We start from the raw sequence: 13,855 nt of genomic DNA, 5'->3' as shown, positions 1-13,855 counted from the left end.
TCTGAGGTCAGAATGCGAGTATAAAAGAGAGCAGTCATTAGCTCAGGGCGGCTGCAAGCCTTTCACCCTCCAGGCTTGTGCTCTTCAGGGTGTACTTCTTTCCCACTTCAACTGGGTCACGTTCATCAGAGCACTGCTTTTCAGAGCACCTCTTCCCCCTTCTTTTCTCACCTTTAATACTGTTACTTTTAATAAATGCAAGATCTCTACTTTTTTTGCTTGTCTTGATCAATTCTTTGAACAGGACAGGAAGAACCCGAGTACTCAGTAACACTGCCATTTCCATTCCTTAACCAAATAGGAAAAAAAAAAAAAGAGAGAGAGAGAGAGAAATTTGCCTACAGAGAGCTTGGCTTTGTGCTTGTGTTTTTCTCAGTAGGAATATTGTTCCTAAACTGGTTTCTTTTTTTCATACTAGAGGCCTTGAGCAATATAGCCAGGATAAGATGTGTAAACTTCTAACCAGTTATATCTAAATTTTATCACAGTGGAAAATGTCTTAGAACCTGAGGCAAGAGCTTTTAAATTGACTAAAACCTGTAATAAATTAGAGCAAAAAAAAAAGCTTCAGGAAATTCAAACTCAGATTATTAGGGTAGGTGTGCAGTCTCTTTTGAGATATATATTTCTCACCTTCAGACATGCACATTTAATATGAAGTATTGCTGAAGACTGTAAAATGGGAAATCACACCCATACAGTAACTTTTTAAGTAACTTTTAAAGTGGGCAAATGATGTGTTTTATGTGTGTTGGCATGAATGTGTATATTGTATGCTCTGTCTCTGTGTGTATTTCTGTTTGTATATTGTTTAATTGGTACCAGACTAATTTAAAAAGTCTTCAGTAACAAAGAAAGTGTAAACCCGAATGCCTTCTTCCTTGCATCAGTGGAGGAAATGTCTTAAAAGATGTAGCAAAGGCATCCTCAGAACGGCATTTTGCTTATGTTAGCCAATTAGAATTATATTTTAATTCTTTGGCTTTTGGAACAGTATTTTTATTTTCACAAAAGTTGTAAGAGAGACTGAAAAGCGTAAAGGGAATGTAATTAAATTTCTTGAGTTTGTTAGGATCTTAAACTTAGCAAGCAGGATGAGTTGAACCCTGAGGAAATGTGGCATGTATGTTAAGACAGCACAGATTGGGTATTCTTTTACTTAAAAATTTAAATTATTTAGCTTCCCAGAAATGTTATGTAGCAATAATTCAGGTGAAGGCTGCTCCTACTATGAGTAGAAGGGGTGTCAAGAGGCAGTATTTTGCTAAATGCTTTATAGCAAAGAAGGCTATTAAATACATGACAGAAAAAAAAAAAAAAGAAGAAAACCACAAGTCGTGCTTTTCGTGAGTAGCAGGTAAGGACTCTGGTCTACATATTTACCATTCTTATGGTGGCTTTTCTGTCATAGCTGTGTCAGTTTTGGGATCATTTTTTTCCAGAGTGACTTCAGGACTGCTTTCTTCACAAGAGTCATTTACCAAGACTGGCAGCTTCTATCTGATGATTCTATTCAGCAGAAGTTTACTTGGATAATTGGTACCCCCTATGGTTTATTACAGTAGAGAAGTGGGAGCACTTAAAAAGTTATGCTTGTTACACATTATCTAATAAAAGGCTCTTTGAGAGCTTTCGTACTAAGTCTATTAGGAGGAATAGACAGCTTTGTCTTAGGCGCTGACTTCTTCTGAGTAAATTTTGTCTAGCCGTGATGTAGTTCTTCACAATTTCCTCACAGAGCTGGGTCCGTCTTTGCATGGGTAACAACTTCTACAGCTCTAGAATGATGAAGCCAGAAGGTGCTAAAGTAGAATGAATAGTTCCCTCTGTAGTTTGTGCATCTTTCTACATTTTCTGAGCTTTGCTATGTTAAATGCCCTTGACTAGTAAATTTCCTTTTATAGTCTTTCAAGTGGATTCATTTATGCGCATCTGTATTACCCAGGACAGTTTGTTTTTGGGTGACAAAATTTTGTTTAAAAAATTCATTGGAGGGGGCTGGGGATTTAGCTCAGCGGCAAAGCGCCTGCCTGGCAGGTGCAAGGTCGTGAGTTCGGTTCCCGGTACCGGAGAAAAACCAAAAAACCAAAAAAATAAAATAAAATAAAATAAATAAAAAAATAAAAAATTCATTGGAGTTAATATAAATGTTCAAATTCAAAAGCCCCAGAAAACCCTTCAAAGATTTTTAAGTAACTCTCTGTTGTAGCATGTGTAGATGTAATTTTCAGGTATGGACTACAACTTTCGAGAGTTATTTTCCTGAACAAAAAAATTGTTTTGGGACATTAACTTGTGTTTGTCAGATGTTTTACATTTTGTGAGGTATGTAGGGGTAATTGTTAGAACTTAAATTAAGTGGATATATAAATGAAACATCTGAGTAATTTATAATTAAGTTAAAACACTACAGATATTTGCTAAATATAAATTCATGTTTTCTTTGCCTAAAATATATTTGAGTCTATAACATCAAAAGACATCTAAGTTTGAATAACTATTCTAGAAGGACAATAAATATCTAAAAATGAACACTTGTCAAACTATGGGCAAAGTTAAAAATGAGCTTTAAATAATGTGTCCACGATTAAGAGTTATATCTGTTCATTGTAAAACATCCTAAAATCAATAATTTATATAACCACAACCCATTTAATATTCTAGTAGTGGGTAGTTTTAAGAAAATCTTTTGTACGACTTATCTGTTAATGGATTGCTTATATGGTTTAATTAATGCTAATAATTTTAAGAGATGCTAAAAGGCTCACTTGATTCTCTGTAATAGATCACTGCTATTTATTTTACTGGCAAGTCTTTGCTTAAATTCAATACTTAAAATGAGGTTTTAAATTTTAAATCATTTTGTTTCCACAGAAAAGTCCTGTAAGTTTCAGAAACAAATATTTTTGGGCTTTTCCCACCTCAAATATATTATTTTTTTTCCTAGATGTACAGCACTTAAAACTACATATGACATAGTTTGGGACACAGATATGAGTCATAACATAAGTTTTAAAATGATGGATATTTATGTGTGGTAGCATAAGTTTCTAAACTTTTTTGTTGTAATTTGATAGTATATATTAACAGTATAACTTTTGAGTAAAATGTTTCTAATTAGAGACAGTATGTTCTAAGAAGAATATTTTAAAAATTTAAAATGTAGCCCACAGGGATAATGTTAGTACCTTTGTATAAAATAATAAAGCTTAAGACATTAATATATTCTTAGTAAAATTTGCAACAGAACTTTAAAAAAAGGCATTTTAAATTTGTCAAAATAATTTGTGTTGTCTACTGTCTTGTTAGGATTAGATTTTTAGAAAGATTAAGTCATAAAGTTCATATTTACTTAAATATCTGAAGCTGTTTTATAATTTTGATTACAAGCTGTTATCATATGATTTTCCATATTTTTAAAAGTGTAATTTTTAAATTACATATCCTAGTATAATGCAGTCAATCATGATTGTTGTCTTAATATGCCATAAAAGCAATTACATTTTTTGTTGAATTGTTACCTTGTGTGTTGCTTGTAGTCATATAACTAACAAAAACCAAGTTCATGGTCAGTAAGAGACAATGTTTGCTCAAAAATGGATGTTCTTAGTTGGTGGGATAGACATTAATTTTTGCACCCTGCATCCAAAATTGTTTACAATCCTGTATGTGTACCTATGAAATCCTAACAGTGTTCACTGTAATTCTTGGTCTTAGCATGAGTAAAGTGGGTGCTTTCTCCTAAATGATAATTCACATTGGTTTTCAAAAAGAGGAGACTCTTAATGCTTGGTGGATGTACCTGTAAGGTCCTAGTCCAATCTGCCTCTCCCACCCCCCAACCTGCTTGCCAGCAGAAGCACTGTTCTCAGCAGGGAACTCAGCTCAGCACTGAGGCTGTCATCAGCAAATACAGGATGAGGTAAGACAAGAGATAAGGTAGGACAAGGACTCTTGCAGGTACTGGGACACTGGGGACACCTGGAGCTACCCAAAAATTTATACTGGACGCTCACAGTCAGAAAACTTTGACTACAGATATTTATTAAAGTTTTTCTGCCTAATGTCTCCTGCCTTCTTTCCATCCCTATAAAGGGGCCCACTTCTCTTTATTCCCTACAGACGGTCATCATGCGCTCTGCTTGCACCCAGGCACAGAAAGTTCTGGGCCATGTTGCCTTTGCCCTCACGCAAAGTACCATGCCATTCATGGCAGAACTGAGATTGCCTCACAGAAATATTGGTTTTTTAAAATTAACTTGGCCACTATGTTTCTTTCAAGTCTACTGTACAGATTGGATTTGCTTTTGCTCTTCCTGGCTTATTTTATGTTAGATTGTAAGCTTTGTAACTATTTGTCGAAATTCTAGTGTTTTAGCTGACTACAAAATTAGACAAGATTAAACTTGACAATGGACTCTAGGTAAACTCAGCCTAAGACCCACTTTTTTGGCGGGGGGTGCTGGGAATTGAACTCAGGACCTTGCACTTGCCAGGCAGGCACTTATGTCACTGAGCTGTATCCCCAGCCCACCCCACTCTTTTTAAAGCTCTGATATTGGTTTAATTTGGCAAGAAGGGATTATGACACTAACTCTAATCCTGTCACATTCCTTCTAACACAGGCCGTGGGCCAATTGACCATCACTGGGGAAAGCTACCTCGGCCCCAAGGGATAGGCTGCAGATGGTTAATGGGCAGAGTCTTCAGAGACAAGGAGGGAAAGTTGTGAGCATCAAAGAGTCACTCCTGTGTCACTCCTACCATCATAAGTAGCTCTGCAGAGGTTAGGAAAGGGAGTTCTTACCTATTGTTGCTTAAAAGTAAGAGAGCCCTTCTAGCAGGTGTAATGGTTAGACATCTCCTGACTTTCGCTTTCTTTTGATTTGGCTTCACAATTTTTAGCGATAACTTTTTAAGGCTCAAGCACCTGGCTTCCCTTTGCTTGTGTTCCAGCTACCTTTGGTGGGATCCACGCACCAACCCAACATGAGACAGCCAGCCAGATGGTGTGTCACCCAAGGCCCTCTAGATTGAGGGTTGAAATAAGCAAGCAGGGAGTTGCACTGGACACTGAAAAATGGAGGATAAAAAGTTAAAAGATTTTTTTTGTTTTGGAGTCCAGAGGCTTCCAAGCTTTCTCAGGCCTAGGGCATAGATGACTCCCGCATTTCTCCTGCACCTAGAAGAGTGGACAGAATATGCACAGGAGGGAGAGTCAAGCCCAATTTCATTCCCTTAGTCAAGAGAGGGACAGGTCTGGGCCCAGGAAGGAATAGAACTAGACAAAAAATGTCTATTTTTCCATTGTATTTTCCTCCTACAAGGTTCCTTGTTATAGAAGAGCCCAACAGACCTACACAAGGACAGCTCTTGATTTAAGGCTAATGATCTGCTTTATCTTCTCAGAGCTACCTTTGAATAAATCCTTTCTTTTTCCTCCTTTGATTTGGCCAGTGGCGAGCAGATGAACCAGAACGTGTGAACCCAAGTGGCCCATAACAACTCCACCTGTCCTCTGCTGTCAAGTGTCCACATAGGTCCACGAAGGCATTGTTCCATTAGCATCTCCTGCTGACCCAGGTGCCATCCACAGCACTTCGCAGTTGTGTATGGAACATTCCTGACTTAAAAAAAAAGGATAGGCCAGGTGTCATGTTTCTTTTTGCTTGCATCTAGTACTAATTTCTGATCTAGCAAATAGTAAAAATCTTAGGAATTGGCAGTAAGGTTACCATTAAGACCGTGGGCATTTGTCCTGGCCACCTTCTCAGATGACCTTACCAGTATCTTCTGGTTCTACCCACCTGAACAAACAGACTTAGGGCACTAATTCATCATTAGTAGGCCAGCTTTCCCTTTTTGTGTCTGACTTAAAGTATATGAACTACTTAAATACAATCTACAGATGTACTAATGGGTCACCTCAATTCTTGAAAGCACTTAAATCACATCTTAAAATGACACAAAACATGCCTAAAATTGTGCAGGTATCTGTTTCTCTTCAAATTGGCTTTAATCAGTCTCATAACTGATTTTTGGAAATGTGAGATTAGCCCCAAACAATCAATATTATTGGTGGGTAAATCAGTCAGGGTGACTCATAGGATACATGTCAGCAGTGCAGACAATGGGAAAGTCTGGGTTAGTCAAGAACCAGTGCATTCTGTGGCTCGGTAAGCCTGCTGTTTTCTCTTGGATTCGCTTGTTCCTCCCTTTTGTTTCTAATGTGACTGCGTTCTTCATAGGGCATTGTCTGAAAGCGGCAAAAGAAAGGAAGTCCTGTCTTGTCTCCCCTTTTTAGGAATGGGGAAACGTTCCATAATGTTTGTAACAGAATTATTTCATTCTCTCCTCCTCCCCTCCCCTTTCTTCCATGCACACCTTCATGATTATATTGTATTCTTACAGGCATTACAAAGGAAGAAATAAACAGGTGATTGGTTAAAATTAATGAACACTAGCATCTTGGGGCACATGGAGAAAATCCCGAAACCTATCATTTGCCTAGATTATGAATAAAATTAGGTTCTATTAAACAAGGATGAAGAATGCTGCTTCTGTGTGGGTGGCTAGTGCTGTCTGCCCTCATGAACAAAACTCTTTTGACACTAGATGCCCTTAATAGAGTGTCATTCAGTGCTGTTTTTGTTCAAACAATCTGAAAGCCCAAATGTAACTGACTTAAGCAAAAAAGAGAATTCCTTGGCTTCAGGTAAGACTGGAAGTAGTGGCTTCAACAGTGTAACTAAAGATTTGGCTTCTCTTGTTCTCTCTTCTCTTTACAATGTCAGCTTCTTCTGAAGCCTGCTACTATTCTGGGAGCTGTATGTCTGCTACTATCTACTTGGGCTAATCCTCTTTCAATCTGGTGTCAAAGAGACTCTCTCCCTGCATTCATTGCAGAAAAATAGGCAGCATACCCTTTCTACAAACCCCAGCAGCTGTCTTTCATACCTCATTGGTCCATTTAGTTTACAAGACCATCTCTTAGCCAAAGAATGAGCTATGACATTGATGTCTAAGGTTATGACACTGTCATTCATTTCAGCAGTACAATTTTTATCGGGAACTTTGTGACAGAAATGAAACCAGGAAGACAAAAAATGAATAAATAAAGGACCTGCCCCATTATTATATGAATCTCGTATTGCAGGCATTTTTCTAGTAAGATTTTTAATAAATTGAATAATTGTTGTCTAGAAGATAGCTTAAAGTAAAGCAAATAATGAAAATCAAATTTATGTCAGGTATGTTGTGAAAATAACACCAGTATCAAAATTCTAGCATAATAAAAAATAATTTAAAATGCAGTTCACTGGTTTTGACCAACATTAAAAAATTATTCATTGTGACATGTTGATATTGGGGATATGCAATTACTTTTGTTCTTAAAGAACTAGAAGTTGGGTGTGGTGGTGCATGCTGTGATCCCGGCACTCTGGAGGCTGAGGCAGGGAATTGCCAAGAGTTTCAGGCCAGCCTGGGCTACACCCTGAGACCCTGCTTCAAATCAAAACAAAACACCAAAACAAAACTAACAGTTACGTTCAAAGACTTTGATATTATTTGAAGAGAGTTTAAAAAATCAAAATACATAAGAAGAAATATTTGAGCAGCATGTACTTTTTAGTATTCAACAATATTTAATGCTGATATGTCAGCATTTTTAGCATGACTACCGTACACTTCGTGAAGTTAAAGTATTATTTGTGTATTCTAAAATGTACCCTTGAACAAGTCAGTAGGGCCCAAAGGCCAGAAGATGAATTAGGAGCCATTAATGATACATTAAGAAATACAAAGAGGAAAAACAACTTCCAAAGGAAGTAAGGAGAAGGGGTCATGGGCTACACTCACATGGATGCCCTGCCTCTGCAATGATTTGCTAAAACTTAGGGCAGATCAGCTTCCTGTGTATCACCGCTTTGTTTATAAAATGAAAGCTGGGTTGGGGGCTGTAGCTCAGTGCTAGCATGCTTGGTCTTGCTCAGTCCTCGACAGTGCAAATAATAATGATTTATATAATCAATAAAATTTTCCCAAAGTGTAGAGTTATATGATTGTTAGAGATTTTTTACTTCTGAGCATGTGTTTTAAAATACTTTGGTACTTAACATAATATATCGTGTCATTTATTCTTGAGTTGACATTCAAACTCCTTATGTCCTCCCTGCATTTACATTTCCCACAGTGGGTGCACAGTCAGCGCCATATTTGTTGAGCTAAATCAGAGGCCGAGGTTGTGATTATGGCTCTGCCTCTCCATTAGGCAGATGATTTGGAGTAAATAGCTTATTTAGTATCCCTCCTGGTGTTACCTGACCCCCAAACTACTTGTCAGTCCTATCTTAGACAACAAAGCCCAAAGGGACTAAAGGTGGACAGAAATAAATTTGTTAATACTGCTTTAGCTTGTCTAGCTTCTGAAGATTATAAACTTTACTGATGATAAACCAAAAAACTGCACAAGTGTACTTGAAGCTTTGTGACATTATGATATGTAGATTTAAAATTTTTGTACATATTTCCTGACTCATAGTATGCTCCCCTGGGCAGGACAGAGAAACTGGAATTTTTCTTCCTGAGACAAATCATTGAAAACTCTAATCCTCACTTGGAGCTCTTGGTCATAAAGAAACTCTTTGCTTACCTTGTCTGATATTAATGATAAGACCCTACCCACCCTTCTGAAGGGGTATACCTACTCAGTGAGGAAGGAATGTGAAGAATCTGGACAGACAGGCCTTGCTGGGTTTCCCCACTAAGACTATCAGCTTGACTTTGGACCCTTTACTTTTGGACCCTTTGTCTACTGAAATTTCCCAAGCAATGAAGTTTCCTTACAACTCCAAGGGTCGGTTTTGGAGAGCTTCTGTAGGCTAAACACCTGGAATGTACCAGCCTGGAGAGGGCCCAGGAGCTTGGTATCCTACCCTCCTAGCTTACCCTGCACTGATCTCTTCATCTGTACCCTTTGTCATATCCTTACTAATAAACTGATAAGTGTGAGTGATTGTTTCCCTAAGGTCTGTGAGCACTTGAGCAAATTAACTGAACCTAAGGAGAGTGTCTTAGTTGCTTTTCTTGATGTTGGGACAAAAATACTCAACATGCAAAAGTTAAAGAAGGAAGATTTGCCTGGCTCACTGTTTGTAGAGGTTTCCACCCACAGTCAGCTGGATTCAAAGCAGGATGGGCTGGCACAAGAGTGTGGTGGAGAGGAAGTGCCTTCCTGGCATGGCAGTGGGGAGGCAGAGAGAGATCAGGGAGATATGAGGGAGGTACAGACCCTTGCAGGCCGTGCCCCCAGGGACCCACTCCCAACTTTACATTTAGCTATGTAAACTCACTATGAGTTTGTATTTATAATCCACTATGAGTATTATGCTCCCATGATCCAATCACCTCCCAAAGCCCCACCTATGGGCACAAGAGGCTTGGGGGAACAGCTAGATGTAAGCCATAATAGGAAGGGTGGTGGGAACCCTGATTTATAGCCAGTTGTTCAGAAGCACAGGTTAAACCACCTGGGACTTGTGATTGGCGTCTGAAATATGGAAGAGGCAGGTTTGGGAATTGAGCCCTCAATAGGTGGGATATGCCGCAAAACTGAATTGAATCAGAAGCCACCCAGCTGGTGTCTGCTACAGAACTGCTTAAATCCTCTACTCATTATCTCTGCCTGAGTAGGAGTGCAGCTGTATATGTACCTCTGAATGTGAACACACAGGTGTATGTGGTCCAAAAACCATCCAGAAAGGAAGGATGATAGTGTGACATATGAAGTACCAGAGTAAAGAGGCGTCTACTCAACAGGGAATCATTCATCTGGTCTTATCCCACCTGAAAGTTGCACTCTGTCAAAATAATCCAACTTGCCACAATTGTACAGGAGAAAGAGAAGAGAGGAATGAAAGGGAATAGGAGGGAAAGGGAAGGGCAGAGAGAGAAGGGAGGGGACACAGGCAGCATAGTAGAGGGGAAGTTACAGGAATGAGCAGTCATTTGGGAATTTTGCAAAGGATGTTGGGAAAGGAGTGAATCTAAAGCCCTAGAACTGTCTATGGAGCAGCAAAGTAGAATCTGCTAGAGAAGCTCTGTGAGAAGCTTTGTGCTCTGAGGGAGGGCTGCAGACGGGGATAACTGAGATTCTGCTTTGAGTAAAGAAGCCTTGCTAAGAGTGACTGTGTCATGTACAGTGTGAACCTGGGACACTGCAGGTACAGGACAGAACAGTGGCTCCTGTAAAACCATGGCAGAGGGGTCCAATATGGGTAGCATTAGAGAGGGGTTTTTCCCTAGCTATCAAGCCCATAGTTAATAAATATTGAAAGTTAATATTGGAACTACATAGTTTTCTCAAGCTAACTTCAGCAAACTGTATCTTGTTTGTTCTGTAGTATGGTTTCAGACATTCTCTTTATCTTTAGGTAGCTGTGAGTCAAACAGGCTTTTAGATGTTGTTAGAGATAGGTATGGGAACCAGGAGGAAACCTTGCACTCCACAGTCAGGCATCTCGTGTGGTAAAACTGGATAAGCAGCATCCTTTCCCAAGTGCTCCTGCAGTAAAGCCTGGTCCAGTTTGGATCACACAGTACATATCACACATTACATATGCACAGGTACACTATACATACAGTATACCTGTGTGCATTGGAGAAGCACCATCCCAAGTCAGGAGAGACCAGCCCAGCCCAAATAATGCATTCAATCAGATGCAAAGCTGTGACCCTCCCATCTCTTCCTCATCAGTGCCAAAAGTTCATACAAAAATAAACCAACATCAAAGTTTGGTTTACTGAAAAGTTCTAATGGACTGGTAATCAACCAAGAGAAAAGTGTAAATGAATGAACTAATACAAGTCAGAATTTCTGAATGAGACCCATGCATTTTGGGAGGTCCTGGAGATTTGGCTTCATTCATTTATCCCTGATAGTGCATGTATCATCACAAACCTCTAAGTTAGATATAGGGGATAAAATGATGACTAAAACTAGCCCCTACAGTCAAGGAAAAATGTAAATGTTCAGTTTTTCTTCTGTTAGTCACAGTAAGTTTGTCTGTGTTAGCAGCCTGTTCACTGGTTTAGTTTCAAAACAGAAAATTGGGGGCTGGGGATTTAGCTCAGCGGCAAAAGCGCCTGCCTGGCAAGCGCAAGGTCGTGAGTTCAGTTCCCGGTACCGGAGAAAAACCAAAAAAAAAAAAAAAAAAAAAATTGTAAGTGTTAGACAAAGACAAGAGTCTTGAGAAGTATTATAGTAACTTTAAAACACATCCTTTAATTTCTTATCAAGAAGATCATGAATAGATTGATATATTAGTACCATTTATCATGTGTAGATATAAAATTATACCATTACCATTTATGGGAAGGATAAAATTGTGTTCAGGGCTGAGGATATAGCTCAGCAGGGCAGCACCTGCCTGGTAAGCATGAGGTCCTGAGTTCAATTCCCGGTACCCACTGCCCCCACACCCCGCAAAGAAATATTGTATTCCAATGGAGGCCTTTCTAATCACTTGCTGTGTGAGTCACTTGGTAGTTTTATCAAGCTATTTAAACTTTCTGCATCCATTTCTTTTCTCAGTAGAGCTGTCAAAATGTTAGTAAAGTATCTCAATGCTGTGAGGCACTAAAGGTGATTAGTGAATATCAGAAATCTTAGATTAGTGTCTGGCACATACTCATTTTTCAAGAACTGTTAACTACTATTATTAACTGCAAATAATTCTAGGCACCTCCTGCAATTCAAAGTTCTCCATTTTTCTATATATAAACTAATGCTTCTGTTTTGTAGAGTGATCAAGTAGAAGTTTCCATTTGTGCAAGTTCGAAAATCCATAGTTCTATTTCCAAAATTCTAATTACTCTGGAAAATAGAAGTTTTTCATAGCTTATCTGGTGGTAAAATCTGATGTTATCTGGATTCATTTGGCAGCAAAACGTTAACTGAACTAATGAGAGGTTATTTGTAGTATTTATTCATCCCTTCAGTATAAATATTAATACTTTGGTGGTGGACTTTTGTTGTAGGCCCTGCCAATGTTGCCTTTTAAATTCGAAAAATTCTGCATTCTGAGACATATATGACTCCTAAATTTCATATAAGATTTTTTTTTTTTTTGTAGACCTATACTAGGTGGAGTAGACAGTATAGAAAAAATTTCCATCTATGGCTCTGAGAAACAAGATTAATTAAACAAGGATGTGAATTTCTCCAATAACAAACATACTGAACCAATCTGCTTTCCAGATCTAAAAAATGTGAAACTTGTTTCCTCTATGACATTCATTATCTAGGTTAATCTTCTCTCCTACTTGTTCTCTGCTATAATTTCCAAGGAACATTTATTTCGGTTTTGGAACATTTATCATAATTCTATTCCTCCCCCAATCCTTTTAATCAGTGTTCCCTATCTCATTTTTGTCCACATTCATACACATACAATGTACAGTATAGGCCAAGACTCTCAAACAGTTGGGCTTAAGTATTATGTCCCCTCAAACCTACGCTTGATTAATTTTTGACCTTCCTCCACCTGGGAGAAGTTGAGGAGTCAAGAAGTTTGGGTCTTGCCAAGTGACCACCCCCACTTTACTCTCCAGCACACAGCTTGTTATGCATAAACTACTGGTTGGTAGGACTGTCTGGTTTCTTTGTTCCTTTTTGTTTTCAGGAAGTGGAGAAGATCCCAACCTAAAAGGCCTATTTGTGTTTACTACTCAAAATTTCCTGAGATTTCTAAGAGAAATTTTTGTCTGAGTCTCATTACTCATTATCTCCAGGAAATCTAAAGTCTTTCATGTGCTTTAAAGTTCCCCAACTAGACCTCATCTCCGCATTAGCCACTAGTGATAGCTGACCTTGAAAATTGGATGTACTTTCTGTTTCTAATAGAAAGCAGCAATGTAGGTAGAAGTGAACCTGAAAATCTCTTTCCAGGGTATTCCGGATATTTTCTTTCTCTTTTATGGTCAGAAATGCCTCAAGATATAAAACTATTTAATTACTAAGGGGGCCACCAGTAAAGAGGTAAAGGTAGGTTTATCACAGGTGTTAATCTGAACAACTGGAACATTGCAACCCCAGGGGTTAAAGACACGACTTTTAAAGTATATGATAAAGTGACATCGTTAACCAGCCACTTTGTCTAATTATTTGTTCAGGATCTGGAAACTTTTTGGCAAAGCCAGCAGGGTGGAGATAAGGCCCTTTGGGTATGGCTTTGTTTCTCTTTCTGTCTCTGAAGTCTATCCACTCACAGTGGGAAGGATTGGTTTAGTTTTTTTCTTTTCCTTTCCTCTCTCTCTCTCTCTCTCTCTCTTTCTCCCTTAGGAATGCTTACAATTTCCTTGTCCCTTTTCTCTCAGGATGGGCTTTCATCTGTTTGAGGATTCAAGTCCTTTAACTTGTTTTTCTGGTGTTGATAGTTGGAGAGAAGCAGGACTGAGAGGGTCATGAAAATTAGTAGAAGCTGGGGAACTTGAAGCTTTCTTGTGGCATTGAGAGCAGTTTCCTAATGAATCCCATCTATCTCTTTGGGGATAGGTCTGCCAAAACCCTCATCTCCCACTCTGATGAAGACTGAAGATGCCAAAGGCAACCTACCATGGCCCTGGGTGACCCTGAATATCATGGAACTAGGAGTTTACTCCTCCAAACCTCTGGAAAACCTGAAGTTCCTCTTCAAAAAGCAAGACTACATTCTGCTCTGAGTACAGATAAGTAGAGACGCTAGTAACCCCTGACCCAGCAGAACTTAAATAGGCACTGTATTAGAATTTCTGGTTTTAATCAGATTCATAAAAAATGTGGGCAATCTTGCTAGGGCTATGACTCTCAGGCTCT

The 13,855-nt window shown here is 38.8% G+C and overlaps 1 protein-coding gene across 5 annotated transcripts in view; it reads right to left on the bottom strand.

The window, feature by feature from the left end:
* LOC102004923 (spindle pole body component 110-like) overlaps positions 1-13,855 on the bottom strand; it is a 192,153-nt gene that overhangs the window by 20,161 nt on the left and 158,137 nt on the right. The window contains exon 6 of one of the 5 annotated variants that reach the window (XM_005380549.1): positions 5,308-5,627. The exons of the other annotated variants lie outside the window; for them this stretch is intronic. Within the exon in view, the coding sequence (XP_005380606.1) occupies positions 5,398-5,627 (230 nt within the window). The 3' untranslated portion in view covers positions 5,308-5,397. Of the gene's footprint in view, positions 1-5,307; positions 5,628-13,855 lie in introns of those variants that run through there. 5 annotated transcript variants of the gene reach the window in all.

The sequence above is a fragment of the Chinchilla lanigera genome, unplaced genomic scaffold (assembly GCF_000276665.1).
Source record: "Chinchilla lanigera isolate Chin_1 unplaced genomic scaffold, ChiLan1.0 scaffold00014, whole genome shotgun sequence".
In the NCBI taxonomy this organism is placed as follows: domain Eukaryota; kingdom Metazoa; phylum Chordata; class Mammalia; order Rodentia; family Chinchillidae; genus Chinchilla; species Chinchilla lanigera.
Note: the sequence above shows the minus strand (reverse complement) of the source record. Positions and strands in the feature narration are given on the sequence as shown.